This window comes from Peromyscus leucopus, chromosome 17, assembly GCF_004664715.2.
Source record: "Peromyscus leucopus breed LL Stock chromosome 17, UCI_PerLeu_2.1, whole genome shotgun sequence".
NCBI classification, from domain to species: domain Eukaryota; kingdom Metazoa; phylum Chordata; class Mammalia; order Rodentia; family Cricetidae; genus Peromyscus; species Peromyscus leucopus.
This window is the reverse complement of record NC_051077.1, coordinates 21,738,408-21,760,595: the sequence shown is the minus strand read 5'-3', so window position 1 is coordinate 21,760,595 and position 22,188 is coordinate 21,738,408. Positions and strand designations below refer to the sequence as shown.

The 22,188-nt window shown below is 44.8% G+C and overlaps 1 protein-coding gene across 5 annotated transcripts in view; it reads left to right on the top strand.

Annotated features, from left to right (window-relative positions):
- Dlc1 (DLC1 Rho GTPase activating protein) overlaps positions 1-22,188 on the top strand; it is a 385,945-nt gene that overhangs the window by 344,622 nt on the left and 19,135 nt on the right. For all 5 annotated transcript variants that reach the window (XM_028872374.2, XM_028872373.2, XM_028872372.2 and 2 more), the window contains 2 exons: positions 11,436-11,507; positions 16,641-16,722. In XM_028872374.2, coding sequence (XP_028728207.1) covers positions 11,436-11,507; positions 16,641-16,722 — 154 coding nt within the window. The remainder of the gene's footprint in view (positions 1-11,435; positions 11,508-16,640; positions 16,723-22,188) is intronic.

The following is a 22,188-nucleotide window of genomic DNA, read 5'->3' as shown; positions in this document are numbered from 1 at the left end:
CACAGCAAGGTATTCCTAAAGAAAGTGACTTTTAAACTGTCTGGTGCTCCAACTCTTATTTGCTGAGTGCTGTGGGACTTATGGGGGGAGGGGGGGAGCTAGGAGATTCCTGCAAGATACTTCCAATCTGAGGCTTGGTGAAGCTCCAGGTTATCGTTTCTCATATAGAAAATGAGTACGTGGGTTTCCCTGGGTGTCCCTGTGGAGGTTCTAAATCATGATGCAACATTTCAATGAGAGTGGTATTTTTATGACTTAGGCGAGTAAAGACTCAATTTGAAAATATTCAAGGAAGCGTGGTTTGGACCAGAAGAATTGGGGGCATCCAGAGTACAGTGAGTGAAGTAAATGGGACTCTTTTGAAGAGAGCCTTGTTCTGGACAGGATGGGCCAGTATTGTAAACACAAGTTTCTCATGCTTAACTACCCTTCCTAGCAACAGGAAGACGGAAATGAGACCATGCACCAAAAAAAAAAAAGTCCTAAAGGGCTCCAGACAATACTCGATCCACCCTGCTATTCACCCTGTACAGCCAGAAGACCTGCAAAAGTAAAAATAACTTCAGATGTTTCCGCTTCCTCCCTGGATATTACCAAACCAGTGTAGACTGGTGTCTCGGTTCTGTATGGAGAGGTCAGAACAACCTGGCCCAGGTACCCAGACTCCTGACAAGCTAAACAAAGCAGGGTTAGAGGTAGCTGTCGTGGTTTTTTTTTTTTTTTTTAATTTGTGCAGGCCAGTGATACAGGGGCATGCATTTGAGCCAATGGCAGAGAATGATTATAGCATCTAAACGTAGCTGTCCGTCAGAGTCTGAGTGCGTTCATTTTCGTCACACCCATCTATAAAAAGTCTCCTCCTGTGTGGTCAAGGTCAAGTTAAAACTAGCCCAGATTATGAAGAGTTAATGTCTACCCTGGCCTGAAAAGCACAAGCCCATGTTCATCTACGGGGCTGTGAAATGAAAAAATGGGTTTGGGAACAGACCTTCACAGCTGTCTCTATTTCTGACTCTGGCCGTTGTGAATAGAGGAATGCAGGGGTAAGTATTAGCCGTCTTTGAAGGGGGACCCTGCAAAGAGAGTTACAATTTGTTTTATAGGAACAAGTTACTGCTGGGAATGTGTGCATTCGGTGGTGTTTTCTTTCAGTCTCAAGTTACAGTAGTCCTCTTTTATCCTTGGGGGATATGTCTCAAGACCCCAGTGAGTTCCTGAAACCATAGCCATGGCCATCCTTATATGTACCATGTTTTCCCCCATAGATACATTCCTATGATAAAGTTCATAAATTAGACACAGTAAAAGATTCACAATCAAAACAATAAACTAGGACCGTTGTAACAATTAGCCATAATAGAAGTTATTGAGGGCTTACAGATTATTTCAGGAATTTTTCGTTTCATACTTTCATTTTTTTTCGATTGTCCATGGGTAGATGAGATTGAGTCTAAGGGGGGGGGCATACTGTAGCGGGACACTCAGTTAGTATGAAAAGGGTTGATTTCCAGCTGGGGAGGTCTGTCTGTCAGCCTACCCTGTCTGTCAACACTTCTCCCTTAGGTGGGCCCCTGTGTTATTGTTGAGGATTATGGTGGTCAATGATAAGGGAGCAGAGTCTCCCTGGGGACAGTTAATCGCCTGAGTCCCCCTTGACCTGTTTTGTGCTCGCTGGCTGTTTCTTCCTTGCTGTCCTAAGTAGCGGCATGCAGAAAGACAGCCATGCATATTTAGCTTACATCCTGGTGTAGACCCTCACAGTCAAGAGTCAGGCTTTTCCGGGCTATGTTCCAGTTAGGCCTTACAAAGACTGCTTTTTCCTGGGGGCTCCGTGCTCATGGCGAACTGGAATGGGATCATAGCCTAGCAGATAGAGACTTCTGTCTTTAACCTCTGGGTGAGTCCTAGGATGTCTTTAACCTCTGGGGGGAGTCCTAGGGTACCACTTTCAGAAAGTCTACCCTCCGCTGGTCGGACAATGCTTTCTTCAGTGAAGGTACTTTGAAATTGACTTGTCTGTGCTAGATATAGGTAAAAATAGTTGAAGGACATAATATTTCTGCCTGCTAGGAAGTAAGGCTCTTGGGCACTTGAGGTAAACTATTGCACTCCAAGCTGACAAAATGCAAGGTTTCCTTCTCTTCATGAGTTTCCCCTGGTTTTAGTCAGTTACTAGATTTAGGTTTTTATGATTACCAGGTACTTTTTCCTCTCATACCTGCTTCTACTTGGTGGCGTTTTTTTCAGTCAGCCTCTTCCCTAGTAGGGGAAAAAATCAAAAGGTATTGGAATGGCGAACTCTGATGCTGTGGTCCTCAGATGCCTTTGACACCTCCCGTCCACATTTTGATCTCTCGCCTGCCCCGCCTTTCAGTGTCCTGTGGAGAGAACTGGAAGTCACTTCCTGATTCTTGTCACAGCGGCAGCGGCGGCGCCTTCCTTCTCCTGTAGAAGTCTCCAAAGGATGTCAGAAGGACAAAAGTTTTCCACACCCTGAGGTTGTAACATTCCCAGCTCACCATACTTAGGAAGCCAGTAAGGAAAAGGCTTTGGAGTGAAATGGCTTGTGACGCAGGTATGGGTCTGCCCTGCAGCCACTCTGTCCTGCCTGGGTGCCCTGTGTTACACTCAGGTGACAAATTGAGAATCGTTGTCTCCAATCCCGGATAGAATGGAGACCTAAGAGAGCCTCTGGGCACCCAATCCCCGGTTGCAAACCAAGCTGTGTGATGTGGAAAGGGGATTTCATGTGATGCTTGCTTGAAAGTCTACTGCAAGGGAAATTCCAGAACCTTGCAAAGGCGTCCTAGGAAAAGCCTGTCCCCTGCTGAGGGACAGCTGAGCTAGAAGTTCAGTGTCCAAGGTCACAGTCATCTCAATAGCTCCAGATCCCTTCCTGCTGGCCTGTGTAAACACAGGGACAGGGACCCTCACAAAATGGGGATCTTAGTGTGTTTATAGGAAATTAAGTAGATGGACATGAGCTAAAATTTAACTATTAAATTGTGTGTGCTTGGGGTGCAGAGATTCCCAAGCAATTTTAAAGAAAATGATCACTTAATTCATCTAGAAGATGGGAATATGGTTCTTTTTTTTTTCTTATATGATCTTGGTATTGATCTGATCGTGTGAGGGTGGGGATATACCTCTCTTAAATAACTGTGTAAGTTTGATCATCAGACCACTAAAAACCCAACCCAAACAAAAAATTATGCGAGTTAAATTGAAAAGCATTTTTGCCTTAGACCAAGGGAGGCGGCAGCTTATACCTTTAACCATTATTTGCCACGTTCTGTTTTCATTGGTCTTTGATGAACAGTAGCATTGTATTTCATTCCTTTCTTAATTTTCTTTCACCACCCCCCACTCCCTCCCCTCCCTTACCCCTCCAACCCCGGTCAGAGCTGAGTAGTTTCAGTTGGAATTTCTTGCTGTCCTCTTTATTTCTAACTTCAGGTTCAGGTCGAGTCGTGATTTTTAAGTGTTTTATTTTCACTTGTTCTGTTCCTCCTGGCGGACCCTGGCGTCAAAGCCCTGATGAGGGAGCTGGCCTTTGGTGAATAAGCTTTGCTAACATACAGAGAGAAGTAACTGATGGGTAAGCCCAACGCTCAACACGGAGATGGAGCTGACTCTAGGATTGCAGTCAGGTACTTGGCCTTCAGAACCTGATGGTGTAACCTTTTACAGAACGGAGGCCTTGTAAAGTAAGGCGTGTTAGAGCCATGTCACCTCCTTCCTTGAAGCTGTCTTGATGTAGATAGTTAGCACCCTAAGACCTAATGCAAGCCATTTTCCTTAGTATATAATTTGAAGTCTTTAAGTATTTGATACAATATCCTTGAAATATATGATGTGTGTTAATATTGATTGACAGATGGTGGGCTCCTAATGGTTGGGTTTTTTTTTTCCTCAATTGGCATTCAAAGTAATGGGCTTTGTGGCGATATTTTCATCATGTAACATAAAAGCAGAGTGGGGTCTGTGGGGTGGGGGCTGAAGAGGAGGGGGCACAGTTCTATTTTTATCTCACCCTAGACTGACATGAAATACAAGTGATGTTACGGCCTCCATTTCCTTAATGGCTCCGTTCCCTCTCGGTTTGACCTCCTCGTCCTGGAGCGCAGGTGCCAGTTTTTGATTAGCTGGGAGATATTTTCTATTCCTGGAAATGAAGTGCATCCGTGTGGAGGCTAGAGGTTCCTGACAGCCCCCGTCACTCGGGAGGGAGCTCACATCAACACAGAGCGGCAGTGAGCTGCTTCACCCTTGCCAGGTTTGAGTGGTAAAAGCAGTACTTTGCAAAGGCTTGTGCAAATGGGTCCCCAAAGGAAATTTCACTTGATGTCATTTCTGCATCGCTCAGGTGTCACCTCAAGTGCGTAATCAAGGTGTCGGCTTTCAGGGTGTCTCCATAGAGGTTCCCTTCTTTCCAAGCATAACCCTTTATTAAGTTGTCATCACGTAAGTGGCTTCTTTATCCCCTCCTTAAGTTATTTCTAGGAATACTCTTTCCTAGAAGGCAGCACATCTCTCTCTCTCTCCAAATCTTCAACAGACGGAGGAGACACTTAAAAAACAAAACCGCCCCAAGCTTCCGCCTTTTTTACTAGTACTGAGCCCACTCAGTAATTTAAATGAAAGCGCCATGGAATGAGCAAGAAGCTTTCTGGCCTGGGGACACCATCTGATGTCTCCTAATTGGAGCAGATTGTCCAAACACTGGACCAGCTCCCTTACAAGGAACAAGGTCCCATGTGCATGTCAGCACCCAGATCCCTACCTCCCCAGGAGTCAGAAGGTTTGGTGAGAAATAAAACTTTAAAGCCCAACCAAAAATATAATTCCAAGAGTTTTCTATAGGCTGAAGGGTTTTTCTGTGAAAATTAATCTTAGTTTGGGGTCTCTGGACCCACATATAAGCAAGTATTTGGGGTATTATGTTCTGTCTTCAAAAAACATGGCCTTCATGAAACAAATCATAGCATTGCTTCACTAAAAAGCAGTTTATATATGTTTAGGCAATTAAAAGTGTCAAGAAATGTACACAACATTGGGAAATGTTCCTAAAATAGTTTTTTGAGAGGAAATAAAATTCTGGAAGTTGATGGGAAGAGACTGTGTCCTGGAGAAGAAACAGTTGGCAGAAAGAAAGTGTCAGTAGCAAAAGCTTAGAGGGCAAGTATTGTAACTGTAGTGTGAAATGTCAGGTTTACATGTATGTACATACATAGGCACTTACCGGTGTATACATCCATGTGTAGAACAAGGTCTCGCTGCAGTAATCAGAAAATGAAGCTTACTAGGATGCAAATTAAATCCATGGTTTGTTTATACAGTTGTTTATTTGTTGAGGGACCCACGCTGCCACAAAACAGTGTGGGGTTGGGGAACATCCCTGAAGGAAAAGGACAGCATACTCTTGGAGCTTACAAAGTGGGCCCACAGAATGTAAACAGTACGTGGGGGAGGAGGGGATGCGAGTGGGAAGGTGGAAGCCAGGAAGGCTGGATCAGTTAGTTGGGTGGTTGGCATGGGAGTGGGTATGGGTGAGGGTGTAGTCAGCAACCTGGCTTTACATACCCCTGTTCCTGCTTTCCACGGGGAAAGAGCCACCCTGGTGCTGACTCACCAAATCACTCGGGAGTTCACAAACACACGGGCCCTGGAAGAGCACTTGAGAAGCCTACGTGATTCCTGGGAAGATGGCAGAGGGTCATTGTACCACCAGTCCTGGGACTGTGGCATACCTTTCCACCTGGTTTCCTGCTTGGCAGGAATTTTGGGGTTTTGATTGTCCCTGAAGATAGCTGGCAACTCACCTAGTTCAGAAAGTAAAGACTGCGTGAAGGAGAACATAAATGTAGGCTGGCTTGCCTCTTGCCATCCCTCACAGTAGATTTGAGTCTGCCCAAAGCCTCAGCTGAGTGATTGCCCTGTCTCCCAGAAACTTCCAGAGTATGTGCCTTAGATGTTTGGAATTTTCTTTTAGACACCTGAGGGTAGGAATGCGGCTCAGATGCCCCCAGAATCTGTCCTGTGATTAGATAACATTGGAGTTTAATAAATATTAAGTAAGTATTCTATGTGGCTTGGCCCTAGCAGGAATTCACTTTACATAGATAACTCCTGATAACCAGCCTTGGGCAGTTGTGTGTGCTTAACATTTATTTTTATAGTTGTCAAGTCAAAGTTCTTAGTCTGCCTTTGAAGAAATGAAAGTATTAGTGAACTTTTTTTCCTTTGCATTTTTAAGAAAAATATCTGAGTGGTTCTAGTGTGCAAAGGGAGTATTTGGGGGTGTACCTGAATTAAAAGGGGGGATGTTTGTGAGGTGAAAGAGAGGGTATTTATTGGAGTCTGAAGAGAGAACATGGGCCCTTGATAGCCAGGGCATCCTGAGAACTCAGAGAGCTTACCTTTGGAAGCCTTTCAAGATCTGAAGAGACAGGCAGAGGCCAAGTTAGGAAGGGCCCAAGGACTTTGCTAAGGGGATTGAATTGTAACTCAGAGGTGACGGAAAGTCATTGAACAGTAATAAGCAGAACTATGTGGTTAGTGAAAACCATTCTAGGTAGTTGTACTTCATGGAGCTTGTTGACGATGGGGAGATGAGGGAGAAGTGTAACCAAGAGTTGTTGGATTCAGAGGAAGAATCCTGGACAAAAGAATACAGTAGAGCAGTGGTTCTCAACCTTCTTAATGCTGCGGCCCTTTAATTCAGTTCCTCATGTTGCGGTGACCCCCGCAAACAAAAACTTACTTTCATGGTTACTTCACAACTGTGATTTTGCTACTGCCACGAGTCGTAATGTATATATCTGTGTTTCCCAATGTTCTTAGGTGACCCCTGCAAAAGGGTTACAACCCACCGGCTGTGAACCACTGCCCTGGGGGTTCATGGGGAGGTGTTGTAGGACTCCTAAATGAGTCAGTTCTGCCTCCACTTACATTGCTTAGAGAGCTTTTATAAAATGAGATGCCCATGCTGCGATGAGACCAATCTGTATACATGGGACCCGATGGTCTTTGGCATTTGTAGGAAGTTCCCAAGGCTATGCTACCACCATTGAGGGCTGAGAATCACTACGGCCCCTGATGCCTTCCCACCTCACTGTACTCATTTGTGGACCTGGATGCTTCTCCCGAGGACCCACCCCATGGGCCCCACCCACGAAGTGAAGGTGACTGTTACCAAAAGCCATTGTGTGTCCTGCTGAGCTCCTGGACCTGGTGGAGAGAGCCTGATAAGCTGGCCTTTCTTTCCCTGTGAAGGAATCTGTCTCACCCAAGGGCAGGAATGCCTCTTGGTTTGGATTTGAAAGCCCCGCTTGCCTGCCCATAGCTAGAGCAGCGCTCAGTACACGCGAACCTTTGCACACACATCTGTCTTATCTCAGGACTTGCATGGAATTGAGGAAGGTGCTTGCGTTTTCAGAACATTCCCCAATTCCTTAGCATTTCTTTGAAGGACCAGATTTGCTGTAGTCTAGGATGGGCCTATTGGGAGAGAAGGAGAGAAATCCCCACAAGTTCCCACTGTGAAAGTGTTGCTGCCCACTTTGAGTTCTGGGCTGTCGCTTGACCTGCGCAGATGGGCGGAGCTCAGCAGCTGCGTGGCTGCTGGCTCAGAGAAAGCCAGCGGACTTACAGTAAAGGTGCGGTGAGGAGAAGATGGGGCCATCCGCGCCAGCCAGGAAATGTGTAAATATGGGCCAAGGGTCTCCGCTCTCATTCATCCCGTGTGCAGAATGGCTCTGTGAATGACCAGCAACGAAGCCGCTTCCAAGAAAAATTTCCTGTTTCCTCCTTAACAGATTTGTGCGTGGCTTGCTTAGCAGAACCCCTCGTCCACCAGCTCCATTGTGTTGCCTTTGTGCTTTCAAGTCTGTGGTGGCCTTTCTGTTTTCGAAACGGCATCCTCATTGCTCTCACAACACCACACACCTGCACTCAAGAACCCCTGGAGCGGGTGGGAGTTCACAATGAGCGGGGTCGGGGGGTGTGGGGGGTGGGGTGGGGGGGTGCTAAAGTGACTGGCTAACGGGCATATGGGCATATGGCGTTCTCTGTGGGCTGTGTGTGTGTGTGTGTGTGTGTGTGTGTGTGTGTGTGTGTGTGTCGAGGTCAGAGTACAGCTTTCAGACATCAGTTCTCTCCACCACGGGCTCCAGGATCAGAGCCACAGGCTCAGGTGACCAGACTGGTGCAAGATCACTGTTAACCCAACATCCATCTCCCTGGTTCTTCTTCAATATCTTAAACTTTTCCCCTTACTACGTCATCTCCCCCCCCCCACCCGAGGAAAAGCCTACTGTATACAAACTAGCATTCTTGGAGTCCCCGTTTCCTCTCTCTCTGGGACATGGAGCTCGTTTTTTTTTTTTCTTTAAGGAGAGGTGGCTGACTACTTCTGCCGATGTTTCAGGATCTTTGCTCTTGCGTGTGAAACGTGCGTGTATTAGGAGCAGTGTGAGGATGTGAGCTGGTGTGCGGAAGGCTCTGGCTCATCTTGAGCTCCTCAGATCCACCTGTCTATGTAGTTTCTCTCTACAGGGGTGCCGGGATTTGAACCCAGGACCTCCTGCTTGCAGAGCAAATGCTCTGACCCACAGAGCCAGCTCCCCAGCTCACACCATTTGTTTTCTAACCGGGTGGCCCTAAAAGTGACTGGGTGACATCAATTGGGGGTTATACGAGCACATACCATTTTCTTAAGGATAGACGTAAATGACTGAGACACGAGCCAGCTGTAGACATCTGGATGTCTCTGAAATTGCATGGGACCTTAAGTGATGAATGTACGTGAAAAGTTCTCGTAATGTGTGAAGGCTTACACTGACCGATGTAAAGATGGTTTAGAAAATATACACTGCCTCTTTCACACCTTTCAATGCGAAGCCATTTAAATGAGAAAAATCAAGAACATGCTGTAACTGGGTGTCAGAGTCTTAGAAGCTGGTGCCTGATGAAGCCTTTGTATATGCACTGGTCTGGTGCCCTGTCTACATGTGCCCCCAAATGGACAGACGCTTAGAATTTCTAGTTACTTGACACTTTTTGAGTGAAATAATAAGAAAGCAAATACTGCTTTTTGACTATCTATTATCCGATGTCCAATAGCCTGTTCTTTGGAAGTATTCTCTAAGGACACGGTAACAAGTGAGTTATTTTGGATGTGTTTCTAAGAGGCCATGAATTTGTGGGGCTGGAGAGATGGCTCAGTGGTTGAGAGCGCTTGTTGTTCTTTCAGAGGACCTGGGTTCCATTCCCAGCACCCACACAGTGGCTCCCAGCCATCTCTAACTCCAGATCCAGGGAATCCGACACCCTCCTCCGATCTCCCTGTGCACCAAGCACATATGGGGTGCACAGATCTATATGCAGGCAAACACCCATACACATAAAATAATTTTTTTAAAAACCATAAATTTGTAAGACAGCAAGGAGGGGTATTTGAGAAGTATTGGGCGGAAAAAGGAGAGGGGCAAATGGTGGAATATCATTTCCAAAAATAATAGAAATAATTAAAAAATAAAACAGGTTGTTTAAAACAAGCAGCCTTTTTTCTTTCTGTAGTCATCTTTGGGAGTCAGCAGGGCTATACAGAGGGAAAATGTGATTTTCATAGTCTTTAAGTGTTCATGTTTTTCAGTCTTACAATACTTTTCTAGAAGCTGTTTTACAGTTTTATTTAAACTCCCTCAATCCCCATGAAGACAAGATATGGGTTAAAAAAAAAAAAATACATGAGCCCTGGCAAGATGGCTCAGCATGTGCGTGTCCCCAAGCCCCATGAGATCTGTCTCATATCTGTATGGTGGAAGGAGAGAACCGACGTCCACAAATTGTCCCCTGACGTCCACCCCTTAGCACACAGGCCCACTTGCCTACACACAAATACAAAATAATAAATGCAATAATTTTAACTAAAACATGCATACATGAAGAAGACTGTCTGGGCTCAGGTCATTCACATCTGTATACCATAGCCAGTGCAAGCAATGAATGTCCCCCTCTGCATCGATACCCCTCTGGCCTCTTTCCCCAGCAAGTCTTGAGTCTTGTGTTTAGTCGTACTACTCTCCTCTCTACACTAAAATGACTCAAGCAAGCAGCCTCTAAGATGCTGTTTATTAACAGTGTTTATCCTCATTTCAGCGGGGTATTAATTAACTAGCTTGGGAAGTCACGGCTTGTCTGCTCCGTGGTGGGCGCAGTAACGATGTTCCTACCCGCCTTGATGAATTAAAAGTTTTTTCAAAGTTGCTGTTCTTGAAACGACAAGGAGAAAAGCATAACTTAAAATTAAAAAAAAAAAAAAAAGTTGGAAGGCTTAAAGTTTTCGTAGACAAAAGTGCTGTGGTGTGTGTATTTGTAATAGTGGCCACCGGACTGACATCTGGCTTAATGAAGATGGGAATCTGGGATTGATTAAGCAATGTCGAGACTTCTATAAAGTGAATAGCCTTAAATAACCAAGCACTCTAATGGCCTGAAGAAGGTGGGAAGAGGGGTTGAAAGGAATATTCTCTGTGCAAACACAGAAACTAATTAATGTGTCCAGGACCACCACTGTGAGCCAGTTTTAACGGGATTGTAAATGCGTGCTTGAGTGAGCTTTAACATGGTGTGTCAGTTGCTCTTGGCCTCTCTGTTTATCAATACTATCTACAAGATGTTTAACCACAGCGAAAGGGAGCCTTTATTAGGCCGTCAGCCTGCCAAGACGCTGGGATTTAGTGACGTCACGCCCTCAGTTTCCTGAGGCAGCCTGGGCCTCTCTCCTGCTGAGGAATACTAGTGCTCCTGAAGGCACATTGTCATCGTCTTTGGCTGTTAAAGTGCTCAGTCCACAAGCGTCACAGGGGCCGTAACTGTGCCCAGTCAAGCTCTGCTCTGGGTGTAAGGGTGTATCTGGTGGGTTTGTGTTGAAACAGAAAATAATAAATCTTGTTAGGCCAACTGGGCTTCCAGCGAGTTAGTCAACCCCTTCACTGCACTTTCATCGCGTTGTGTTCTTTGGAAGCGTGTCCAGAAGCAGCAGGGAGCAACTTACTGCTGGGAGAACCCATCTTGGATTTTGTTTGTTTGGATTTCTGCAGCACTGGGGATTAATCCCAGGGCCTTAGGCAGGGCTAGACCACTAAGTTACAGCGCTAGCCCCTTCTGTTTTCTTTACAGAGAAAACATACCATTACGTTCATTTAAAAGAGATGGAAACATGTATAAAATTTAAGCTATTTGGTATTAACTGGACTTTTGGTCAGTTCCTTTGCCTATCAGTATATATATTGGTCTTTGTAATTACTAATTGTTTTATTTATTTGTGATATATTGTGTTGCATAAGTTGTATATTGCTTGTCTGATCGAATCAGTTTCTTAATGCGGAGGGCTAACGTGGCTAACAAATGCGTCTTCTGTTTGTCTCTAGAAATTGAAGCCAAGGAAGCGTGCGATTGGCTGCGGGTAACTGGATTTCCCCAGTATGCACAGCTTTATGAAGGTAAGGCGTGAGTACCGTCTTAGTTTAAGTCGGCATTGTCCTAACACCAACTTCTTGGATCCAGGAGTTATTTGGAGACATTTTGTTACTCAGTTAAATATCTCATTTTTTTTTTTTAATGGCATAAGTATCCAAGACTCGCACCATTCAAAACAAAAGAGAAACAGAATCTAGGAATAACGGAATTGTCGTGTCCCTCTGCAAAAAGTAACCTGTGACCCCCAAAACACTTACTGGTTTTTGTGTTCTCATTTTCTGTAATTTTATTGAAGTTTTTGAAAGGCATACTGTGTATAAAGTCTAGCTTTTCAAAAAAGAAAAAAAGGGTACAATGCAGATTTAATTTGTTCGTATATTAAGACTCCTCTAACCTGTGTGTCCCTCCCTGTAGCTCATTTTTTTTGACTACTATATAATACCCCATCAAATGGATTGAAGAGCGTTCTATCTCTGTTCTGGTTGGTGGGCATTTCAGTTGTTTTATTTTTTTATAAACTGTTACTTTTGAACATCCATGCACCTTTCTTTGGTAACACGTGCGTAATAACTTAACTTGCACAAACCTAGAAGAAATCAGGTTTCCGAGTAATGAACTGCAGCGCACATATTCCATTTTGTCATGTACACTTTCCCATAGCACATGCCCTCGCTTTTCCCCACACACCAAAGTAGAAAAGGGAAAATTAAAGTTAAGAAGGTCACCGTACTGGGTTGCTTCCTTTGCCGATGTGATAAGCAATATAACCAAAAGCACCTTGCAGAGTAAAGGGTTTATTTCATCTTGACAGCTCACCCCATCACCAGGAGAAGTCAGGGTGGGAACCTGAAGGGAGGAACTGAAGCAGAAGCCATGGAGGAATGCTGCTTACTGCTTTCTTTCTTATAGTCCCCAGGAGCACCTGCCTGAGGGCGGCCCCGCCCACAGTGGGCTGGACCCTCCCAAATCAATCATCAATCAAGAAAATCCAACACAGACTTGCCTACAGGCCAATCTGATAGAGGCATCTTCTCTGTTGTACTCTGTTCCTACAGGACCCTGGCTTGCGTCCAGTTGTCGGGATGCTAGGGACAGAGAAAGGGCAGTCCTGTCTACCTCTTTCTCTGAGTTTCTGGCTCCATAAGCTGAAATCAAGTGCTCTGCTTCCATTGAGATGAATTAGCTGTTCATTTAAATGAGAGACCTATTATCTGTATATGAAATCATTTTATAATGATCACAGCTTTGAAAGACTGAACTCCATTTTATAGACATTTTTTGAAGATTTAAAGTTTTATTTGTTTAATTTTTTATACAGTGTATTTTGATTATGTTTTCCCCTCCAGTAACTCCTCCCAGATCCTCCCCACCTCATTAGTTTTCCTCTCTCTCTCTCTCCTCCCTCCTCCTCCCTCCTCCCTCCCTCCCTCCCCCCTCCCTCCCCCCCCCTCCCTCCCCCCCCTCCCTCCCTCTCTCTCTCTCTCTCTCTCTCTCTCTCTCTCTCTCTCTCTCGATACAACTGAACTCTGACTCCTGCTGCAGGCTCTCTTGGGTCCTGAGGGGAAGGATGTTGATGTCAGGGCAGGAACTCAAGCAGCAGGAACCTGGAGGGAGAAACTCTCACCCATTTAGGGCTGAGTTGAGTATTCCAAGGTCTCTCATTCTCTGTATAATGTCTGACTGTAGGTCTCTGTATTTGTTCCCATCTGCTGCAGGCAGAGGCTTCTCTGATGATGGCTGAGCAAGGTGCTGATCTATGAGTATAGCAGAGTGTCTTTATAAGTCCTTTTATTGCTACAGGGTTTTTTGTTTGTTTTGTTTTGTTTTGTTTTTTGGATCAGTAGTATGTGATTTTACCCCAAGGTCCCTGAGCTCTCTCTAGTCTCAGATTCTTGCACACCTAAGCAGTGGTCGGGTATGGGTTCCATTTCATGGAGTGGGTCCTTAAGTCAAATCAGATCTTGGTGGGCTGGTGACTCCCACCAGCCTGTGCCGCCATTGCCCTAGCATATCTTGCAGGCGGGACACTCTTGTAGATCAAAGGGTTTGTGGCTGGGTTAGCTTTTTCCTTTCTCTTTTGGTAGTGTACAGAGTCCCTTCCTGTACCGAAGACACTAGAATGTAGGGGTGAAGGCTCTGATCTTGTAGGTAATTTTCAAATAAAGCGAGGTGTGGAGTGATTCCTAACCTTAATTATATGATCTTTCTGGTAGCATTCAGTGGTTATTTACTTTTACGTTCTGAGACAGCTTCCTGACCCTCAACTTCACAGCATATATGCAATTTCTTACTTCTTTTATGTTGACTTTTGACGCTCTGCTTAACATGGTGGCATTGCTTCCCTTCAGACAAAACCTCTGACCTCTTGCAGGGCTTTGGAGGCGGAAGCCGGACAAGCACTTGTTCCTCTCTCATTTCCAGCTCCCCTGGAGCTAGGGAAAGCTAATTGGATTGGCAGTGGCTGGGCTTTTGTTTTCCTCTTTAAGATTCAATTTTCTTCAATTATGTCCTTTTGGGGTGTTGATTCGTTGCTGGGTGGCACCTTCTTGTGCCTGTTGGTTTTGGTAAATCCAATTCCTAGCCCCTGTCTTAAGGTCCTCAAATGCAGACTCCATTCTCCTCCTGGTTGATATACACCCCACCCCCCCCCCCCGCACCTGTCCAAGTCCTGTGAAAGCATTGGCTGACTCTGGGGTGTCCTGTGCCATGCTCTGGGCAGCCATTTCCCACCTCATCCTGCCCCATGCCAGGTGAACAGGACACATACATCGGGTGGCATGGCAACCCACAGACCCCTCCTCTTCCCGATTAGCACCATTTGGTGCCTGCCTATTTTCACGTCCTCCCTCTAAACCCAAGCTGGAAGGTGGGCTCAGAGCACTTCTACCCATCAGGTAAACCCATCATCTTTTAAAAAAACCGGTTCCTTCAATAAACAGTCTAGGCAAATAAGAAAAAAAAAAATTGATTAAATTCTTGCATTCCTCACACTTAGTTACTCATTACTGGATTTTTTTTTAAAAAAAACGGAATTGTTGTTCATGTGGATCAGAAAAGTGACCTTAAGTATAGCACAGGAACTTAGAAATAGCTAAAACAGCGTGGCTGCTTTTCCACGTATGCCCAACAGGCAAGAAAGTAACACTTTTCATTGACGTTCATAGATTTTGTGTTATAGACTATCTAAAAAGATATTGGTCTGACCTTGGCTTATTGTTTAATAGCGTCTGAATCCCTAAGGGGCAGGCTCTATGGCCTTGGTTCTGTTTAGTACTGTGCATTCATGTTCCTGTTAGCGTCCTCTGATGTTGGTCACGATGGCAGTGTCACTGGCCATCCCTCTGTCTACTGATGAAGACGTGTAAGCTTGGAATATTAAATTTCATACATATCTTCAATGGCCATTGTGCTTTACCTATGTCCTTGGTCTGCATGTAATATATAATGCATATCAGGGTAAGAGTGCTCTAACTCTTGCCTCAGGAAAAAAAAAAAAAAACAGCAGATGGTAAACGAATACCAAGATAGCTTGAAAAGATGCTGTAAATGTTATCCTTAGAAAACGGATGCCTTAGAGATGAGGAATTCTGTACCATTCTGTAAAACCAGTGGTTGTAAGTTAGGAACATTGAAGTCAACTCAAAACACAACAAGGGTGTGTGTGACTAGTTAGCCAGAGCTCCCAACCCTGGCCATGTCTATCCCAGCAATGCATTTTCTACTTTGATGACCAAGGAAGTTGTGTGAAAGAGGAGGAAGAGGAGGAAGAGGATGGAATGATCAACCCACAAAGAAGCATAGAGTTGGGACACTGTATGTGCCTTCTACTGGGAAAGCCATTTATCAACATTCATAGCTGGCCTGCATTATCCAGTGGAATGTCTAAGCTCTTGTCATCATTCCTGGTATCTTTCTCCTCTCTGCTCTGTTGGATGCATTTATCCACAGGGTTTCACTATAATTCTGGCTGGTCTGAAACCTCTAGGTATACCATGCTGACCTGAAATTCACAGAGATCTGCTTGCCTCTGCTGTGATTAAAGGCATGTGCCATCAGGTCTGGTAATTGAAGGGATTTTTATTTCAAACTCCTGAACCCAAGAAGCTAATTCAACTTTTTTCCATTTCCGGTTGCCACATAGTAATCGTATATATGTGTAAAGCATGGCGTGCCGTTATATTACATGTTCTATAATATGTAGTCATTGGAACAGGGTAATCGGCATTGCTGTCTCAAATTTTTATTGCTGCTTTGTCTCGGCGGCGAGAACATTCATAATCCTCCGTCTACTAGCCATTTTGAAAAATACAATCGTGGTCGCTCAAGCGTGTCTTAGTAACACCGTAGCTTTGGTCTTGATTCCTCCAAACGAATGTCCCATCTGCACCTTGTAAGCAGCCTCTCTCCATCCCTCCCCATCCTTCCCCTGTCATCCCCGGGTTCCCAGGCTTGTAACCACTAGCTCACCCTCTCTCCAGGCAGTTGAAATTCTTCCTGCTTTCAGTCATCTGATGCAAGCGGTGGGTGCATTGTTCTGAGAGCACCGGGCTCTGACAGATTTAGGGGCTCCGTTGCTATTGTTTTACAGTAACTGTATAGTCAGTCCTTTGTTTTACCGGGAGTTAACCCTTGGGTCGCCACATGGAAGTGCTAGTCTTTGTTTCCAAACAGCATATCTTGAATTCTCTGCTGTGTATCCTATCATGCAAATGGACCGGGCCCTCCAGCTGCCCGCTGCCATTGTTCCCTGAATCTCTCCGGTTCCCGGTTCTGTTTTGTGTTTTTGCTTTTGTTTTTCCTGTAGCCCCTTCCCTAATGTCATGTGAGCTAAGACATTTTTTTTTTTTTAATCCCATGACAAAGGAGACTCCTTACTGGATTCATTCTGGCTTAAATTATATATAACTTAGAGCAGGCAGTCATTAGTTTGAAGGTGGAAAGTGTTTTGAACCACTTCTGCGACAGAGAAACAACTTGGAGTTTCCGAACTACTTTAGAACTGGTTTAAACCATGCATGGTATTGTTGCATGCGCCCGCATAGCCTGCCGGGGAGTAAGGAGCCATGTGAACCGGAGATGCTCAGCACATTGCCAAAAGAGGCTAATTTGACAAGATCCTAGGTGCTCAAATGTGCCTGCTTTCATTCTCCCTACAGATCTCCTGTTCCCTATTGATATTTCTCTGGTCAAGAGAGAACATGACTTCTTGGACAGAGATGCCATCGAGGCTCTGTGCAGGTAAGCGGACATTTTTCCTTTCTCTTAAAAACATGGTACTTTAATCTCGGCACTCAGCGGGGCAGAGGCAGTCCAATCTCAGGTTCAAGGCCAGCCAAGGGCTACCCTGAGAGAACCTGTCTCAGGAAAAAAATTTTAAAAATAAATAAATAAGTAGAAATGGTACTCCTCTCTCAGCCTTGGCTTGCTTTCCATTTGATCCGCTTGAGTTCTTCAGTGATCAGATGATACAGTGGTTAATGTTGCTGTATTATAGAGCATTGGATGAGCACTACAGTGAACGCTGTTGTGTAGTATCATCATTGAAATAGCATCCACACTGTCTTCTGAGGCCCTCACGTAGCACCATCCCACATTTTGTTACCACGTGATGGCAGAAACAGCAAACTTTCTGGTGGTTTGGAAATATGGACTTTCTAAAGAGTCATTGTCCCTGACCAGGAGCAGCATGGGGGTCAAAGCTGCCACTGAACTGAGTGGCATGAGGCATTCAGAAGGAGGGCTGAAGGATAGCCAGTCCGGGTTGTCATCTGAATCCCAAGGAGGCTCCTCAGAAGCCCCAGCTGCCCCAGGTAGAGTGATGACAGGATTAAATAGGCTGTAAACTCACTGAGCACGGTCTTTAATGTACGGGAGACAGGCAGTAAACGGGCACTGATGGGAACTGTGAATAAAGCTGTCAGAGGTCCTGTTCAGTGAGCTGCCTGCTCTCCAGGCTGAGACGCAGCTTGTGGGATTTGGGGAAGTGAAAGACATAAAACCTGAGGCTACCAGGGCCTCGGATAATCCTTTCAAACCCTGGATGACATTTTTATTCGTCTCCCATTATTCATCCCTAGTAATTTTCCTCGAAACCCTTGAAAAGCCTTCATGGCCGGGTTCTGAGGAGAAGAATAGGCATAGACAGAATTCACATGTTGTTGATTGGATTCTAAAGTTAAAGTCAGTTTTCTATCAATGACTTCTAAAAGACCTTAAATATTCATGTGTGTGTGTGTGTGTGTGTGTGTGTGTGTGTGTGTGTGTGTACACCTGTGTGCATGCTTGGTGAGGTCAGTGTCCAGTGTCCTCCTCCGTTGTCCTGTGTCTCGTTTTTTGAGGCTAGGTCTTTCAATGAACCCAGAGCTCACCAATCCAGCTAGACAGGCGATCCAGTGGGCTCCAATGCCCTGATGCCTGGCTTTTACCTGGATGCAGGAAACCCAAACCCAGGCCCTTGTGTTTGCTATGGCTGGGCTCTCTATCCAGTCCCTAATTTCAGTGTCTGTTTTAACTGGGGAAAAATGCCTTAAGGCGAAATGATATCTGGTATTTCTTTAACTATATAGGTAAAGAACACAGTAACAGCTGTCTATCTGTCTGACTCTGTCTTTCTGTCTGTCTATCTCTCTCTCTCCCTCTCTTTCTTATATAATGTTTGAAGCAGCCAGCTTGAGTAGTATGGTTTTGGGAAAAGGTAGATTATGTTTAGAGAGTATGGAAAAGACTAGATTTCATAGTTTATGAAAGAAAGAAAAAAGAAGCCATATTTACCCCCAGAAACAGTGTGCAGCTTTAGTCATGTGTCCAGAGCATGCAGGCCTTTTTCTGGGAAAAGTGAATTTGTGTCCTGGAGTACGTAATACCATCACTATGTCATCTGGAATGAAAAATGTCACCAGTGCAGTTTGGAGAGGGAGAGAAGTCAGCATCTGGAATCTGAACTGCCCCGGCCAACATTGTGAAGATGTTTTCCCCCTTAGCTGGGTGGCAGAATTAATGTATTCTCAAATCATCACTGATGCTCATGCATATGAATGAGGTCACTCAGAAAAGGCATCTCAGGAAATAACTTGAGCTTTGTGTCACATCGCACATGCTAAGCCACTTAGGGAGTCAGCCTTCTGAACTACATCAACAGCTCAGGAATGTCTGGGTCAGAAAAATACCACTGCAGTATTTCAGCCCAAAGAGTTACGATTAAATTCTTGAAGAATTTTTTTTTTTAAGAATTTTTCTTGAATGTCAGATCGAAATCAACTTTTTCCTTTTTCAAAGGAAAAACGCACATCTCAAATTTGATTGACACCGACTCTAAATGCCACAGTCTAAGAGAAGCCACCTCCCACAGAAGAGACTAGATCCGAGCAAAAAATGGCCTGAAGGAAACTGGTCCTTTATCTGTGTTCAAACTTGGCCGTGTATTCTGGGTCAGCCTCAGTTTCCCCTTGTATGTGTAGACTAACACATCCTGAATAGCTTAGGTGTGAGAATGGAAAAAAAAAGAAATCATCAAACTCAGTTGGGGAGAATGTGCAGAAAAGTCCAGACTTGAGACTACTTTTTTTTTTTTTTAAAGGAAATTCTCATTCAGCATATAATAAATGTTCACTATCATCTCAGCCCTGGGGAGGCAGAGGGGGGAAAAGGGGGAGGGGGGTTGGATTCAAAGCCAGTCTGGGCTAGACAGCAAGATCTTGCCTCAAAAAATCACTTTCTAATTAAAAGGGAGAGATTATTCAGGACCCATAGTCATAGTCATCAAAATGTTGGGTCCTGGAAAGCCCTAGGGCCCTTGTCCACATAGTCACATGATGGCAGTGGCTTTGACCTCAGAGAAGGAAACAGAGGGAAGGTGTAGGCAGATTTCAAGAGCCCCCCTTCACCCCACCTCCACACACTTTAGGTTTTCTGACATTCACTTTATTATCTGTGCCTGCTGCAAAGACTTCCTCCGCCTATGGAATTCCAGGGCCATCAGATGACAGAGCTGTGGTATGTTTACAAATATCTCCTCTTGGCTTGTGATGTTGTGTGTAGACAGACTTTGTGGACGTCCATCTTTCCCCCCCTTAAACGTTTAAGCAGATGAGTTGTAGAGGCTCAGTCGGAGGCATCATGTGCTTCCTCATAGCCAATGTTCTCCCATGAAGTGGGCCACATTCTAGATGCAGTCATGTTAGCTTTCTACTTAGACAGAAAATATCCACATTCCTGTATTTGCAAGTCATACAACAGTTGTGATAAAAAGCTAAAGGGAGCTGGTTTCTTTTAATACTTTTTTTTAATCAGGGCAAAAGACTCTTTGACATAAAAGCAGGGATTGAATGAGTTTAACAATGGCACTATCGAAATATAAAATTAAATAATGGCCAGAAATCACAATTACGAGACTAGTAGGCTACCTAGCATTTTTTTTTTTTCCAAGACAGGGTTTCTCTGTGTAGCCCATAGCTACAACTTGCTCTGTAGACCAGGCTGGCCTCGAACTCACTGAGATCCACCTGCCTCTGCCTCCCAAGTGCTGGGAATAAAGGTGTGTGCCACCTCCGCCAGGCTTACCCAACATACTTCAAGTGTTATTCTGAGATAGCAATGGACTTGTTCCCTTGAAGAGACTGGCTTTTCCGTCAGTCAGTCTTGCTAGCTTCACTAATCATCTAAACCCACTGAGGAAGCTATGATTATGAGCAAGTTCTGCTCAGGACTGGAAGACTGCTCAGCTTGTCTCAGAGCACATACTGATCTAGACAGTGAGCGGTGCTGGGCTGCCTCCGTCTTCCTGTGGCTTCAGGAACATTCCACACTGCTGTTTCCCTTTGGAGTTAAAACTGACTCCTCCCAACACGTGAAAGAAGTGTCAGCATCAGCTAGTAGTTGTCAAATGAAAAAGGTAACGGCATTGTCTGTCGCTGTCATCTTCAGTACGTACTTGGTCCCCAAACTATCCAGGACATGTCAAAGCTATGTCAAGCAGCCGTACGGAGGCATACTGACCATGTTGCTCTTTTCATTCAGCTTAAAATGAAGCAAGTAATTGGGTGAGGGGGTGAGAGGGGATGCTGGGAGCAGGATCTTGCTGTGGAGCCCAAGCTGGGCTAGAACTCAACAATCCTCCTGCCTCAGCCTCCCAAGTGCTAGGATGACACTCAGCAACACATAATTTAAACATATTTTGTACAATTCCAAGAAAATCTGTAAGAATTGGAAGAATTTTTTGTCGGGTCCTTTGTTTCCTTAACCCTTCTTCTGCTTTTTATTTTAAATGCAAGGAGGCCCAGATCTCTACCGCTATCCTTTTATCTACATGCCTACAGCTCTGAGCAGCAAAACTCTTGAACCTTTGATAGTCCGCCCTTGGCTCCCTCTGTCTTTAGAACAGACACAAGTTACCCGGGAGATAAGACCCACACATTCCTTTGGAGCCAGGCCCTGGGCGGTGGTGGGGATATGAATGCCCGAGGCTACAGATGGTTATTGACAGGAGTATTTCAGCCGCTTACTTGAACAGTGCTACTTCAGATCTACTTGGCTTCCATTCTTTTTTACTATCGTTAATACTTGTTTCAGAACCAAGTATAGAAGATGCTGTGTTTGGGCACGAAAGCCACCGTGTTTTAATCCTGGGTCCTTGTACAAAATTCCTGAGCTCCCCAAAAGCCCCTTTTCATCCCTTACAAAGATAAGTCATAATATCTGTTCTAGGAAGCTTGTCAAAGGACTAAGCTTGAGCCCGTGCTTTAGAAGTACCCAGCACAGTGCCTCACCCAGGTGGCTGGTCACCTAGCTAGAACCATTTTGTTGTTGTTGTTGTTGTTTTTTAATTCTTAATTGACATAGCATGACTGTATTATCTGTGTGGTAGCATGTGATGTTTCAATACTTCTATGTGAGGTATGACCAAGTCATGGGAATTAACATATCTATCACCTTGTACTTTTATTATTTCTTGAGAATATTCTAGTTAGCTATTTTAAAATTTAAAAAAAAAAAATTACTGTTGACTCAAGTTGACCCTATTATGTCGAATCCTCCTGTCTCTGTGCTGGGTTAGCTACCTGCCTATTTTGGACTCACTGTCCCTTGCCAGCCTCTGGTGACCACTCTTGTGTTCTCTTCCATGAGATGAGTTTCTTCTCTGGCTAGAGCTACTACTATCTTATGTCCCTATTGCCCCTCTGTATAGAGGTAGACAGGCCCCCCTGGTAAACCTTCTCTGGAGATCCTGGGGAATGGGGGCTGGTGAGAGGAAATAAAGGAAAACCATAGAAACCCTGAAAGTAACATTGGCCTTCAAGAATGCAATGCCATTAGTTTGGTGCCACCGACATAAAAAGATAAACTTGACCTTTATCAAACCAACCTTCTGGGTCTTTTTTGTTTGGCTCAGATCTGGAGTTTGTGAAGTTGCTCCGCCCCCACCCCCATCCCCACCCCCATAGGCCTCCATGCCTAGTAAATTTGGGTATAAACATCAGTCAACCATTAAAGCCCAAATGGAGTCAAGTGGAGATTTGATTACAGGTTTGATTAATGAAACCCAGACTAAGACTAGCTGTAACCATTCCTGATTCTTAAAGCCTTGAAAAGATTGGGGGACTGAAAATAGTGGACGTGTCCTTTAACTGATGCCCTTTAGAGGGGGGCCCTACACCCAGCCAGGAGTCCGCAGTGTTTCTCGGCTGTTTGCCTCCCCTCCCCATCCAG